Below are 13,543 nucleotides of genomic sequence, written 5' to 3' on the forward strand. Positions count from 1 at the left end.
GCATCGTCCAGCACAGCACTCGCTGCGACGTCCGTGAAGCCTAGACCGACGCAGAACAAGGCAGAGCCGTGCTAAGCCCGCGCGTAATCGCCACGCCCCCCGCACGCGGTCTGCGCTCACGCCGAATCCTTCTCCGCTCCCTCCTGCTGCAGAGCTCGTCTTCCTTATCGTCCAGCGACCTTCGGTCCAAAAATTCATCATCGTTCCTGCTTCCGCGACAAGCGGGCCCGCGCGGTCGCAGAAAATGCCTCGGTTGATGATGTCGACCCATCAAAGATGTGCTTGCGGAACTGTTGCGTTCCCATCTTAGCAGGGCGATTCCGACGACGGGGATACAAATGATGTTCGTCATGACGCGGCCCATTCATAAAACACGCTGCAACAGGGTCGTGGATGCCAGCATGCGCTCGACGAATCCCGTGCAAGCGCTCATAACTGGCAGGATCCCAGAGATCCATCTCCAAGAACTCAAGCGAAGGCCTTCTTTGCCGACGCCATGCTCTTTGCCAGCAGGCACTCATTACGGCTCTTCACGGCAGCCAGCAACCCCGCGACACTGCCGGCAATTTCTCACTCATTCCTCCTCATTTCCGCGCTACAATCGACACTTTTACCCCTCACGATGCCTATTTCGTGCCACAGTGGTCCTCACCAGGCCGCCGTACGTACGTTGGTATGGGGACGTCCGGTCAGAAAAAAGTTCTGACTCAAACAGGAACGGACGTCGGTAAGCGAGAGAATCGCTTCCTGCATCAGATAAACAATGCCGGAAGCTCAGGGCCTTTTCCACACAAAATCTGATTACCAGGTCCAATTCTCCAACTCCGCATTGTTTTGCCGCAGCGTGTATTCATGGCCACTTCATGCAACGTTTCACGCTACGAGTGGCCTGCTCGCCTCTCGCCTACAAAAGGGGCTGCATCCGAAACCGTACGGTTTTTTCCGCTTATACCCCCCCTCCCTTCCCTGTGCGAGACCCCCTCCCTCTCCCTCCCCTCTCCACCCCTCCGCGCCGGGCGTGTCGTGCTCCGGTTCCCGGCTTGCGCGTCGATCTGATCAGCTATGGAGCGCATACGCAAGCTCTCTTCCTCGTTGGTCAGGCAAGTCTCTTCGTCCTCCTCCGCCATCAGCATGTCGTTTACTCATGTGATACTCGCAGGCCTTTCGTCAACGGCGCGGAGGAGCAGAAACCTACATTGCAACGCTCTCGCTCCGCATCTGTCCAGACAAGTACCGTCCACCGCCCGCGGCGGCCCAGGTCCCACGGCGGCAGGCCGATCCACAAACGCGACATCAGCGGGCCTGTGCTGCAAGTGGATTCGACGACATACGTACAGTGGGCATCGGATGATGACCTTCTCCCTCCGCCCACACCCGAGGTCAGACAACTTATCGAGTCAGACCGGGCGGGCAGAGAGCGCGCCGTCAAGCCACTCTGGCCCAACGACGCGCACACGCACGCAACCTCAAGGCACCATCAGGTGTCCGCAGCCCAGAAGACGCATCAGCAGGGCCGCACCTCGCACTCACGCGATTACGACGCCAAGCCGTTGCCCTCCCTTCCTCTGCGCCGCCCTCCGCTGGCAGCGGTCACCCCAAAATTCGACAAGGAACAAGCGCAAGGACTCTCCAGCGGGACTAGAGAGCCCCTACGCGTGTACAACCCGCCTGTGCACCACTCGTCGAGCCAGGACCAGCTTGACGCTGCGGCACATCGCTCCGCGAGCGACCCGCACATGACCTTGTCCCAATTGCGCCCAGTGAACGTGCAGCCGGGTTACAAGCCGTTCTTGCAGCGCAGCCTGACAAGCCCATCGGTGAGCCCTGTGGACAGAGAGCCTCATGGAGATGCGGCGATGCCTCGGTCGGCGAACGCGGTGATGCAAGGCACGCAGCGCGTGGCCGAGCAGACAGTGTACATGCCTCCGAAGCAACGGAGGATTCACGAGGACGCGTATGGCTATTCCAAGAGCGAAGAGCACCTCGTATACGAGCCGCCTACAACCCAGCGTTTCAACCCATTCCTGCCTGTGCCCACCAAGGCTGCGTCGGCAGGTAGCATGGAATCGAAGCAGGGGCGTACGTCGCCGAAGATCCGCCCGCAGCCCGGCTCGCGCTCCCCAAGTGAGCAGAGCATCTCACACGACATGGCGATGGCGCGGGCCCTGCAGCCATCGCCACATAGTGCTTCTGTGCACGGTGTGGACAGGAGGCAGTATCCCTCGAGACCGTCCACGCCGCTTAGGATGTGCGCATATACCGCGCAAGATCTCCACGAACGTGCGAAGGACGCTCATATTAAGACTGGCGAGACCAAGACACGCCCTCAGCAGCCCGTGGGCGAAGATCAGCGAGCGAAGGATAATGGGAAACATGAGCGGCATACGCAGGGTGTGGACACACGTCACAAGCCAGATCCGCATCGTGTTCATCGCCAAAACTCAAATGCTGACGCTTCACAGAGCGCCCGGCCACTCGTGATTCGCAAAAAATCATCCAACGCGACTCTCCCACAGTCTGCTCCCGCGCTGTCGTCGGCCTCTAGCTTCCACCGTCAGCACAGCAGCTCGTCCGACGTGTCGAGCCATAGCTCCAGAAAAACGGATGGTGCTTCCAGGACGGTTGAATCGAGGTCCGCACACGCGCTGCGCGTTGTGGAGTCTACTCGTCCCGCTCCCTCTGTTGGAACTCTCAGTGGACCTTTGAATAATGCGCCGACATCGCGCTCTCATCTTCGTGACGCTGGATCGGCCAGGACGGGTAGTTGCGAGTCTCTCCGAGGCGTCCATGGCGAAATCTCCTCCAAGACCGCCGTATCGTCAAGTCGTCGGAATGAAGAGGCCGCAAGCGCTACGTCTCAGCGTCGCAATGCCCAGCCATCTGCAAAGAAGGGGAGCCGTCCGCTGTACAGTTCAGAAGCAGCGTCGTCGCAGACGTCGTTCAGTAGCAAGCTGTCTGCGAAGAAGGATGGCCGTTCGCTCTACAGCTCAGAAGCTGCATCGTCGCAAGCTTCGCTGTCCAGCAGTACTCGTCGTCGCCCACAGTTGAGCAACATCGTGGTGACATCGCTTCTCGACTTCCCGCAAGACGTGGATGAGAAGAGCCTCGAGTCGCCCTCTGTCTACTCTGAACATTCCCTGTATCGTTCTCCGGCTCCGTCAAAGCCGTCGCCGTTCCCACTGCCCGATATTGATATTCAGGCCATCTTAAATTCCATCCGACTCCCTCAAGAGCGGTCCTCGGAATATGGGCTCGACGTCAAGTGCAAGCCTGCGAAGCAGCGCGTCAGTATGACTCCCTCAAGCAGGGGCTCCTTGCTGTCGTGTGCCACGGAGGAAGTTGTTATTATGCCTGACGGACCACACTATGCCAGCAACCCGCCGGCTCCACGCGCACGCCACGAAAAGTACGCCGCGAAGCCGGCCACGAAGACAGGAGGGTACCGTTATCACGACGAGACACGAAAGGAACGGGAGAAGCCCGATGCGCAGGCGCGGCCCTACGTCGAGTACAGCTACCACAGGTTGGATAGCAGGGCCATTCGGTCTGCGCTGCGATCTTAGCCGATGCTCGCGATACCCATCACAGCGCTATCATTATCGTTATGCCTGACGCGTCCGCGTCTCCTTATGACTTATGTATTGATGCCCACCTGACGTTCGGAATTCTTCGGCCTGAAATGCTTTTGACTTTCGCCATTATGTTTTGCTACTGCGCTATGCGCGTAGCCGCACGATGTTGTTCATGTCCCACATACTATCGTTAGTATGCGCGTCGCCTAGTACTGTTGTACATGTGTCACGCTAGCTACTCCCTGTTAGCCATACTACTGTACCTAAGCTTGCAATGTTATTGCATTTATAGTCTTGTGCTGCGCAAGTGACATGAACACTGCATATTAACGTCAAATGACGAGTCGATGAAGCTGCAGAGGATCGAGTGAGGGGGGGTGGAGTGTATGCGAACGCGGCCTCCTAGCACTGCTAGTAAGGAGATTCCGATGACTGAGGATGCAGCAAAGCTAGCCTGCGCAGGGATGTATCAGATGACGCGCGCTTCAAGGCCTGCAACGTAAATCATGCGATCAAGGATAGATGTAGTCGTGCTGGGCTTCGTGCAGGATTCTGAGATCACCAGATGCGCTTGACCATCGTGAACCTGGTGATGTCTTCTAAAGGAAGCCTTTTACGCTTGCTTTCCGCTGGTGCGGACTCCGTCCCAGTCTTCCGTTCCCCCATATCGGGCACAGGCGACGCATCGTCCCGTCTGTCATCGAGCATCGTCTTGAGTTCGCGATTGTACATCTAAGCATACTGTTTGCCACTGTGCCTCAGTCACTTGCAATAAAAAAAACACAGACCTGTTCTTCCTTTCCCTCTCCTATGGGTTCTCTCCCGAAGTCATTCACCGTATCTGCGGCCTCACGAGCCGCCATTCCCGCTCTGCGCCTTGTGGCATAGCCTAGGAGATGCATTCCCATAATAACCTTGATGACTACGCAGCTAGTGAACGACCATCAACATCAGCGCACAAAAGAAGCGTATCAAGACAGACCAGAACCACAAAAGTGCAGATATTGCCACCCATTTGGCAGAGTTAATCCATTCATCACTTGAGATCTCCGAGAAGGAGCGTCTCCATATCCAAGGCATGTCGCCATCCGTGTGCATCGAGAGCAGAAGACTGATCGACTGGGATCCGATTAAAATGGCGAGCACAGCTAGTGGAAGAGAAGCGAAACCGAGACGTCGAGCAACTAGCGGAGACTGATCGACGTAGGTATGCTGTAGCATCTCAAGCACGTCAGATCGGCTTGATGGTAACTAAACGAGAGACCTGCCTTCGCAGCTCCGCGGCGACCTACGGCACGGCCGCTCGCGAGGTCGCGACATAGGACGTCAGTGTAGCGTTCATATACTGATGGGCGGATATGATTGAATTTCGTAATGAAAGCATGCTTGAGCCAGTCTACCACCATCTCGGATGCCATGACTGTGATGACAGGCTATAGATCGAATTGAAGCAGTTGTATCGCAGTACGCGCTGATATGGGCACTCACGTATGAAATCGTCCATAGGACATTATTACCTCGGAACCATCCAAAACTCCGTGGGAGAGCGGATCCGTCGCTAAGATTGAAGGGCGAGCCACTCAATTCGATGAGATTACGGAACGCTACCACGCACAACATCAATGCTAGTGTGAAACGTTCCACGATATCTAACAATCACCATCAAAATGTAAGCAGAAGTCTTGAAGGCTGCCAGCGTTCTCCATACCAGCACAAGTGATTTGGAAGAGATTATCCTTCTCAAATTTCTTGAAAACGCTACCCTTGATCTCAACAAATTGATTCGACACCAACAATGTCAATAAAGCATGATCATAGGAGTTGACCGCCACGTTCAAGGAGATCATTTGATATAGCATAACCAGAGTGTGTGCAACTGTTGAACTATATGAATCAACAGCGCAAATGCTTAAGATACGTGTGAACTACCATTGTAAACGAGAGCGAGAGAAAAGAAGAGTGCTGGACGCAAAAGTGATAGCGTCCACCGCTGCTGTGTCGAGAGCACCTCAAGGGTTGACCGCGAGAGAAGACAATCAACAATATCTTGCCCAATAGAGGCGCAGAGGCGATCTGCGATCTAGGGATTCGATGCAGTCAACGTCAGCAAGAAATGGAGTGTGTTCTCACTACTAGGCAGCGCACCTCAAGCGCATTGAAGATGACATACAGTTTGATAGTATCTTGCCCACGGATGAAATGATACATTTTGCTAGCATCCGTGAGTGGACTCAAGGTGAAGACTGATACAAACAGCAATAACATTTTGAGTATATCCGCTTTTTGAGATGGAGGGAAAGTAGTCCTTCCGCGACGAAGCAGGACCAATAGGAGGCGCCGAAAGGCGAGGGTAAACCGTATTGGCAGAATGGTGAACGTGTATAGAAATGAGTCTAGGCAGACGATGAAACCAAAGAAGAATATCTGCTCGCTCAGGTGGGCATCGTGAGCTCCTCAGACACTATACCCGCTCTTGCTCACCTTCTCCAACGCAATCGGCATGTGCAAGAAATTGCTGACTCTCTCCCACTTCAGCTCCTGATGCGAGTCAAAGTCCGTCGCCAACAGTTCTTCTTGAAGGTAATCCCATATTGAAAAAGGAGGCTCATGATGTATCTCTGTAGATGGATACGTTGGCAGAGCGGGGAACGACAGGACAGGCGTTCGTCGCAGGAGAGACGGAGGTGAAGGAGAAATAGGCGTAGGAGGAAGTGACGCATAGGCCAGCGGAGGCTTACTAGAGAACACCCGATGCGAGCCTGCCAGGACTATGGACTCGTCATCTGTCAAATCAGGAGATTTATGGTATCCGCTAGATCCCTCGCTGCTACGGCCAGGAGTTCGGTCTAACTCCTCATCCGTCGTCAGTGATGTTCCATCGTGATTCTGCGCGAATGTGCTAGAGCTAGTGTGCGCCAATGTTTTCGTCGAACGCTTTGCATCGCTTAACACGGTAAAATGCCTTCTCATGTGCCTACGTCGGGGCGAACGGGAAGCAGCAGGCATGGCCGATCTTGGTGTAGCTGCTAGGCCCACGCCCTGATGCTGATCTTTTCGGAGTAACACCGGGTTCCAGGGGTAAGGAGGATGTTTCGGAGGCCTCTCCGCCTCGTCGAGCATCACACCTCTTACTCATCACATGATAAGGTGGCACCGCCGCCGCGCATCGCGCAGGATCGCGTGATGCGGTCACTTGGCACCCCAGACATGGTACCATTTTCTACTTGGTTGAAGAGGCGCCGGGCGCCGGTTCCAAATGACACGAAAACTCAATCACAGTAGCGGAAGATGCGGTGTGTATCACTTATGCGAACGTAGCTCTATATTACATCTCTGCAGCCTCATGTTGGTGAACAGCAACAACGCAGGCAAGAGCCAAATAGGATGAATCACTTAAAGAAATGAACGACTTCGAGCATTGTCGTAAAATGATGAATACACGTTGCAGCTACGGGAAGCTGTCCCAGACTTCTTCCATGTCATCTCGAGACCCCGCCCAGACGTTGGGCCCTTGTTCTGTTGCTGTACATGGCCTACTGCAGGGTAAGTCTCTGATCTGCCACGAGATGAAAACATCGCTGACTGTGTGGGTGCGTGCATTGTCGAAAATGAGGTTGAGGCATCCATCATCTGAGAAGAACCGTCACCGGTGAGGGCAGCTCCAGTGAGTGCAGGACATGGTGCGGATGTCGTCGAACGAGAAACCTTGGTCTTCGTACTTTCTCCTTGCGGTGAGTGCCTTACTGATAATCACTGATGGTGTATGAGCAAATACCATGATGGCTGAGAAGATGTGTGGGGTATGCTGACACGATCGCGTCAGCGGAGATCACGTTCATGATGATGGTCGACCAGAAGAAGCATAGTGGGTAGAAGGCCGATTCGTTGTGGCTACACATAAGATCGACGGGGATGTTTGGTCCAGTGATTCGAGCCATATGGTCCATTCTCTATTTCAACCAGGGATACGGTTGCTCCTGATTCTCCTCGTCCGATGCATCTATAACATATTCGATCACGAAACTCGGTAAGTTGCTGATGTAGTCGAGTACCACATCTCACTGACTATGTGGCGTGTATAGGTCATAGTCATTAGGCTGCCACAAAGCGTCGACAAGTAACAGTCTGACAGCAGCAGAACCGGACAGTATGGTGCCGGTGTCACGCATCATGGCGCGAAAGTCATCGGTGTCCTCGGAGACGATGCAAACCGATGAACATAACAGTTGCATGAATAGAAAGCAAATATGACGAACTGAAGATGACAGAGAACCCGCTGACATCGTCAGAAAGACAGATGCAAGATCTTCAATTGGCTTCCCTCACCGGAGGAGTAGCCAGGTCCGTAATGCGATGCGACTGCACAAGCTTAAAATTGTCACCCCCCACCAGGAGGGTGCTATAGACACGAGCATAATGAATATGTGAATCATGTAACCCGTTCACCAAAGACGGCAGAGGTGGCAGCAGAGGAATGAACAAGAACAAACAGGTATAGTACACAACGAGAGCGATGACTGTGAAGGAAGGAGACACAATATAATCAGCGCTGCAGACATCGCCACAGAGGAGTGGACAAACGTACCGGTGAAGCAGATATCAAATGCGTTAATAATACACCTGGTGAACGACATGGAAAGTGATATGAGGATGTCCAGCACAGAGCAGACAGGAGGTAGAAAGCAATGAGGCCTGAGGAGCCAGATATCGCGAATGAGGGCAAGTTGTGGAATGAAAATAATATTTCGTAGGAGAAAATATTCTGTATGAACCAAAGCAATATTTCGTATGAACTGTGCACAAAACGGGCCAAATCGCAACTTAGGGATCACATAAGCACAGGCCTTCTCCGTACATCAATAGCCAAATTTGTCATTTGGAACAGTTATATATGTGTGCTATATCTGATTTGGTATTTTCTATTTAGAATATGTATTTTGCATCTGTTGCATTTGGCATGATATATTTCAAGTTTGGCACTTGACTTGCTATAGTGACAAATTGACATCATATATTTTACCTACATCTCTGGCAGGGATTCAAAATAATGTGCATGAGATAATGCAACATAGCAGATTCATCACAAAATAGTCTTTCACCCCTCAAGTAATAGCATGCACTGCAAAGAAAGTACCGATTCCTACAGCGAGAAAGGTGTGAAAAAATAATGGTTTATCTTTTACTTTCCCCTGCTGCAGCATCTTATCATTTATGGCTGTTTCATGCAAGTTCTTGCCCAGGAAAGGTGCAGAATGTGCCTTTTCTAAGCCTTTCCCTAAAAACATTCCCTTGATGGGGAAGGCCAGATTATTAAATTAAATTCTAACACCTTTTCTGCAATGAGAATTGGTACTTTCTTTGCTGTGATGTAGAGACACATTTGATGCAGTGTCACATTTTGTGGGCAAAATTTGCAATTTGTACATGAAACATGGATATAATATATGACATTACTTTGTCACCATTGCAATTTGAATGCTAAATTTGCAATATACAATACTGCATGCAATAGAAACAAATCTGTTCTCTAAAGGTAAAATACCAAACCACATTTAGCATGCATATTTACTGTAAAAAAAATGGCACCATGTCTGAGGTGTGGGTGAAGTTGATGCAGTGGCACTGGTTCCAAATAACTAGGATGTATTATCTGGTAAGGTGAGAGGGCCTTTAATGACCATGGTACAGTTTCACCTGCATGAAGCATCAGACAATCGCCAAAACTCGAGCAGGTTGTCGTCCAAGGGGAAAGTATGACACGAAATGGTCAGGCATCAACGTAGCACAGACTGCACATGGCCGCTCATATATTGATGGCAACTGAAGGCCACCATTCCATGAATCGTAAAGGTGAAGCTTTCCAGCATCTGAAAGGGGCTCTAGCAGAAAACGGACTGTGGCTTCTAAATGCAGAGAGACAGAAGGGGTGATTGAGTACACTGGGAGAGAATTTCAATACCTACTTATCAAAGATGGTAGATAACTTAGAGAGAAAATGCAAACCCTTATTGTCATATTTTTAATTTAAGCTTATTAAAAGTATTTAAAAGTTTATTTTATATGATGCTTTTTGTCGCAGTATTTGACATGACAATGTTATTTTCGCATCACTAACTCCTTATTTGACAACTCTAAGTGGTTACCCAGACACCAACCTTTATATTGGTCTCACAAAGTGGATACTTGGACAAATAGCACAATATCACCACATACAGTGACCCACAAAACTGTTGATAAGATTGCTCACTTCGACTTGTATAGTGAATATCTCCTCAACCAATGGGTCAACTACATTGTATGAGAACTCATTGGAAAGCGTATCATCATGGCTTTCTAATGGAGTCTTAATCACATTTTCACCATATTTTGATCCCAAGATATTTACTAATCTTTGAGGGTCACTCTTATCAACAGTTTTGTGGCACATATCCAGGTTCTACAAAACTTGTACTTTCAGTACTTGGTATAGCCTCCCTTTGCCTTCACCACTGCATGCACCCTCCTTGGCATACTTTCAATCAGATTCTGACACACTTCCTTCCCAATAGCCTCCCATTCCTTCTCCACCCTTTTTCACAACTCAGTGATTCCCTTTGATGGCTCCTGATACTCTGCAAGCTTCCTTTTGAGATGAACCACAGATGCTCTATGGGATTGAGATCTGGGGATTGAGAGGGCCATATCATAGTGTTGAAATCATGGTCTTTGAACCAATCCTTGGCCTTCTTGCTGGTGTGCTTGGGGTCATTGTCTTGCTGAAACACCACATCCTCCACAGTTTTGCCCCAATCCTCCAGGCTATTCTGCAACTCATCCTCCAGAATGCTGACATAAAGGTCTGCATCCATCCTGCCATCAATCTTGCAGGCATACCCCACACCATCCCAGCCCATACAGCCCCACATCATCAACGATCCACCTCCAAACTTCTGGATCCCTTCCACCAACCTATCACTGAGGCTCTCCCCTGGCTTCTTCCACACCCATTTCCTTCCATCTGATCCCATCCTGTTAATCTTTGTCTCATCTGACCATACCACCCTTCTCCAGTCCTCCATAGTCCAATATTGGTGAGCCAAAGTGAAGTCCATCCTCTCCTTTCGATGCCTTGCAGTGAGTAAAGGCCTTTTGCGCTTTACTACAGCCTTCATTCCTGCCTTCTTCAACCCTCTTTGCACTGTCTCTGCATTGACAACCCTCCCAGTAACATCTCCAAGAGCTCTGGCCACAGCAGGAGATGTGGTAGCCTTGCCAGTCTCAATAAGTCGAGTAGCATAGCGAAGATTGGCAGTAGAAAGAAGGGAAGGTCGTCCTCCTTTGGCCTTAGAAATTGTGAGACAGTGTGTGGAGTGTAGTTTACTGATGGTAGAGTAGTGTAGACCAGTCAAAGCTTCAATTTCTTGAAGAGATTTGCCATTCTGAAGCAAAGCGATGACATGGTTGACAGTTTCAGTAGCAACAGCTTTTGGCATGATGTTGGTTGAGTGTGAAGAGTTGTGTATGGCTGTTTGTACATTGTTCATGTTGAAACATGAACATCAATCAATATTTCCACAAAGAACGCTGTCAACACATCAAGAATCACAATTTTCTGAGAACTTGTGTGTGTGCCACAAAACTGTTGATAAGAGTGACCCTCAAAGATTAGTAAATATCTTGGGATCAAAATATGGTAAAAATATGATTAAGACTGCGTTAGAAAGCCATGATAATATGCTTTTCAATGAGTTCTTATACAATGTAGTTGACCCATTGGTTGAGGAGATATTCACTATACAAGGTGAAGTAAGCAATCTTATCAACAGTTTTGTGGGTCACTGTATTATACTATTGTATGAAGCCAGCAGGCCAGCTTCCCCCTTTCACCTTTTATGCAAGGCCATGCATTGGGGCTTTGCCTTGATTGCTGGTTGTATGCCACTGTGCACCATCCTCAGCCTAGCCCTTGTGGCAGGCTTTTCCAGGTTAGCCTTAGGGCAACCTTTTATGTGAATCATTTGTGCAGGTCACACAAGCAAACTTGCCCTTAATTGGGTTAAGTGCTTTGTGCTTTGTGACAGTGACACTGAGCACTTAGGACATCTATGTTGCATTTTTCCCATCTCTGTGAAACATTTAAGCAATGCGTGGGAGAGTGGACCATTACCAAGTGGTTTCATTTTCTGCCCCTGTCCTGAGGTTAGGAGAGGGTCCTTCCTTCAAAAGTTTCTTACTGTGTTACATTTTGTTCTTACTTGGATTTGTTATCCTTTGTAATGGGCATACAAACCAGAGTTTGAATCTGCACGATGTGGCTGATCTAAACAGATGCAAATATTCAGAGCCAATCACAGCACTGAATTTGCTAGGGTTAATGCCTTAAGGGCTGATGGCTTCAAAGTCATTCAAACCATTGTATTCAATGGCTTGAAAGTGAATCAAAACCAAGGCACACAATGGGCTTCAAAGTGGTTCAAACCACTGTATTGAGCAATAGGTCTCCACATTTCACTGCTATTCACTTCAATTCCTTCCTTCTGAGCATATAGAAACAAGAGCTGTTGATGCAATTGAAGTTTTCTATCACCACAGTATATTAATTGGTGTTATTTACCTTTGATGGCTGAGCCATCACTTGTGATGTGGCTAACAGTGTCTTGAGCCTGATGCAAGGCTACTGTATATAAGTTTGCATTTCAAGAAAAGTCAAAGAAAGAGGACTAATGATGAAAGATATCATTATCAATGTCACAATACCTCAATAATTCATACAGGACCTTAGAAAGACATTTTTAAAATACAGTAACATTGAGAATTGCTATGGTTGAAGTGGAAAGCCTCTGCAGACTGAGATATTGATCATGACTTAAGCTCAAGAGTGTCTTGTGCCCCTTGTAACCCACATTAAATGATGTTTTCTCTTTTTGAATATACAGAAAGAACAGCTAGTGCAATATGGCTCTATATGTGGCTGATGGTTTTTAAAGCCACTACATGGCTACAATGATTTTCATTCACTGAAAAATATAACATAGAAGCCCAATAACAATAAAATGCATGAAGAAACATGCCCAAACATGCCTCTAATTTATGCAGAGCATATAAAAGGACCTTGAGCATTTTTAAGAGTATTGATCCATATTTCGACTTTTTTCAACTTTTGAACATACCGATAATACAGATAAATTATGCATTGATGCTCTGCAATCAGATATGCATGTAGGCCATTTTTCAGCTTAAAAAAGCGAAGATTTGAGGTCACAGAATGTATGAAGACTTGAGGATGTCGTGCTGCATCTGCATGCCTGGGTCCAAATGATTGGAGATGAGTACTGTACAGACAATATTGCACACGATAAAGTGTACATACTCATATAAGTTGATGTGAAAAATCACAAGTTGTAGGGCAAATGCTCATATGAGCACATTATTGGCCATGTCAAAATGACAACTAATGCATGATTAACTTGCACATGTGAAATAACTATGTAATACTTCTGTGAACCGCAGTTCACAAAAGGATGAAATTATGCATGGCATGTACATCTCACAAAGAATATTGGAGAGCCATCAGTCAAAGCAAATGATCCAGTGATAAAGCGAACCATCAAAGTCAACAGTGCAGCATTCACCACACTCACCTGATGTAAAACAGGTCTGTGACATGATGGATCATTTCATAAAGCAGAAAGACTCACACCATAATACAGGCAGGCAAGAATGCCAACAATCACATGTGAGTGTGATGGAAGCAGTGGGCTCCAACAGGAAAGAGCCACAGTACAGAAAGTGAGCATTATTGAAAAATGTGGGAGGTAAGTTTGGAAGATCACCTGCAATCATGTTAGATCAATAACTGTCCACACTGATCAGAAACAAATGAGAGGCACAGACACATAAAATAGACATGCAGGGCAGAATGTCAGCCTTTTGCAAACACAAGAGGTCACTGGTGTGACAAAGGGCTCAGCAATGAACAGCATGTATAGACC

The 13,543-nt window shown here is 48.7% G+C and overlaps 5 protein-coding genes across 5 annotated transcripts; 2 read left to right on the plus strand and 3 right to left on the minus strand.

The window, feature by feature from the left end:
• Window positions 1–496: 496 nt before the first annotated feature.
• LAESUDRAFT_717874 (uncharacterized protein) lies at window positions 497–3,563 on the plus strand (the record flags this gene model as incomplete). Its single annotated transcript, XM_040907370.1, has 2 exons — window positions 497–665; window positions 844–3,563. 2 exons carry the CDS (start codon window positions 497–499, stop codon window positions 3,561–3,563), a joined length of 2,889 nt encoding a protein of 962 aa, XP_040758591.1.
• Window positions 3,564–4,130: 567 nt separating this feature from the next.
• Window positions 4,131–6,578, minus strand: LAESUDRAFT_764246 (DUF747-domain-containing protein; the record flags this gene model as incomplete). Its single annotated transcript, XM_040913402.1, has 9 exons — window positions 4,131–4,304; window positions 4,361–4,502; window positions 4,555–4,784; window positions 4,865–5,005; window positions 5,061–5,176; window positions 5,233–5,448; window positions 5,502–5,652; window positions 5,718–5,996; window positions 6,054–6,578. The coding sequence occupies 9 exons, from the start codon at window positions 6,576–6,578 to the stop codon at window positions 4,131–4,133; spliced, it is 1,974 nt and encodes a 657-aa protein (XP_040758592.1).
• A 413-nt stretch (window positions 6,579–6,991) lies between these two features.
• LAESUDRAFT_731874 (uncharacterized protein) lies at window positions 6,992–7,311 on the plus strand. Its single transcript, XM_040910132.1, has one exon. It carries the CDS (start codon window positions 7,004–7,006, stop codon window positions 7,223–7,225), a length of 222 nt encoding a protein of 73 aa, XP_040758593.1. The 5' UTR covers window positions 6,992–7,003; the 3' UTR covers window positions 7,226–7,311.
• Window position 7,312: 1 nt separating this feature from the next.
• On the minus strand, window positions 7,313–7,510 carry LAESUDRAFT_665113 (uncharacterized protein; the record flags this gene model as incomplete). The annotated part of the gene is made up of 1 exon (XM_040905169.1): window positions 7,313–7,510. One exon carries the CDS (start codon window positions 7,508–7,510, stop codon window positions 7,313–7,315), a length of 198 nt encoding a protein of 65 aa, XP_040758594.1.
• Window positions 7,511–10,288: 2,778 nt separating this feature from the next.
• Window positions 10,289–10,549, minus strand: LAESUDRAFT_633199 (uncharacterized protein; the record flags this gene model as incomplete). Its single annotated transcript, XM_040903423.1, has 2 exons — window positions 10,289–10,397; window positions 10,446–10,549. Coding segments are annotated over 2 exons (213 nt in total), but the record flags the coding sequence as incomplete, so codon positions are not given.
• Window positions 10,550–13,543: the final 2,994 nt, after the last annotated feature.

The sequence above is a fragment of the Laetiporus sulphureus genome (assembly GCF_001632365.1).
Source record: "Laetiporus sulphureus 93-53 unplaced genomic scaffold LAESUscaffold_71, whole genome shotgun sequence".
NCBI lineage: Eukaryota > Fungi > Basidiomycota > Agaricomycetes > Polyporales > Laetiporaceae > Laetiporus > Laetiporus sulphureus.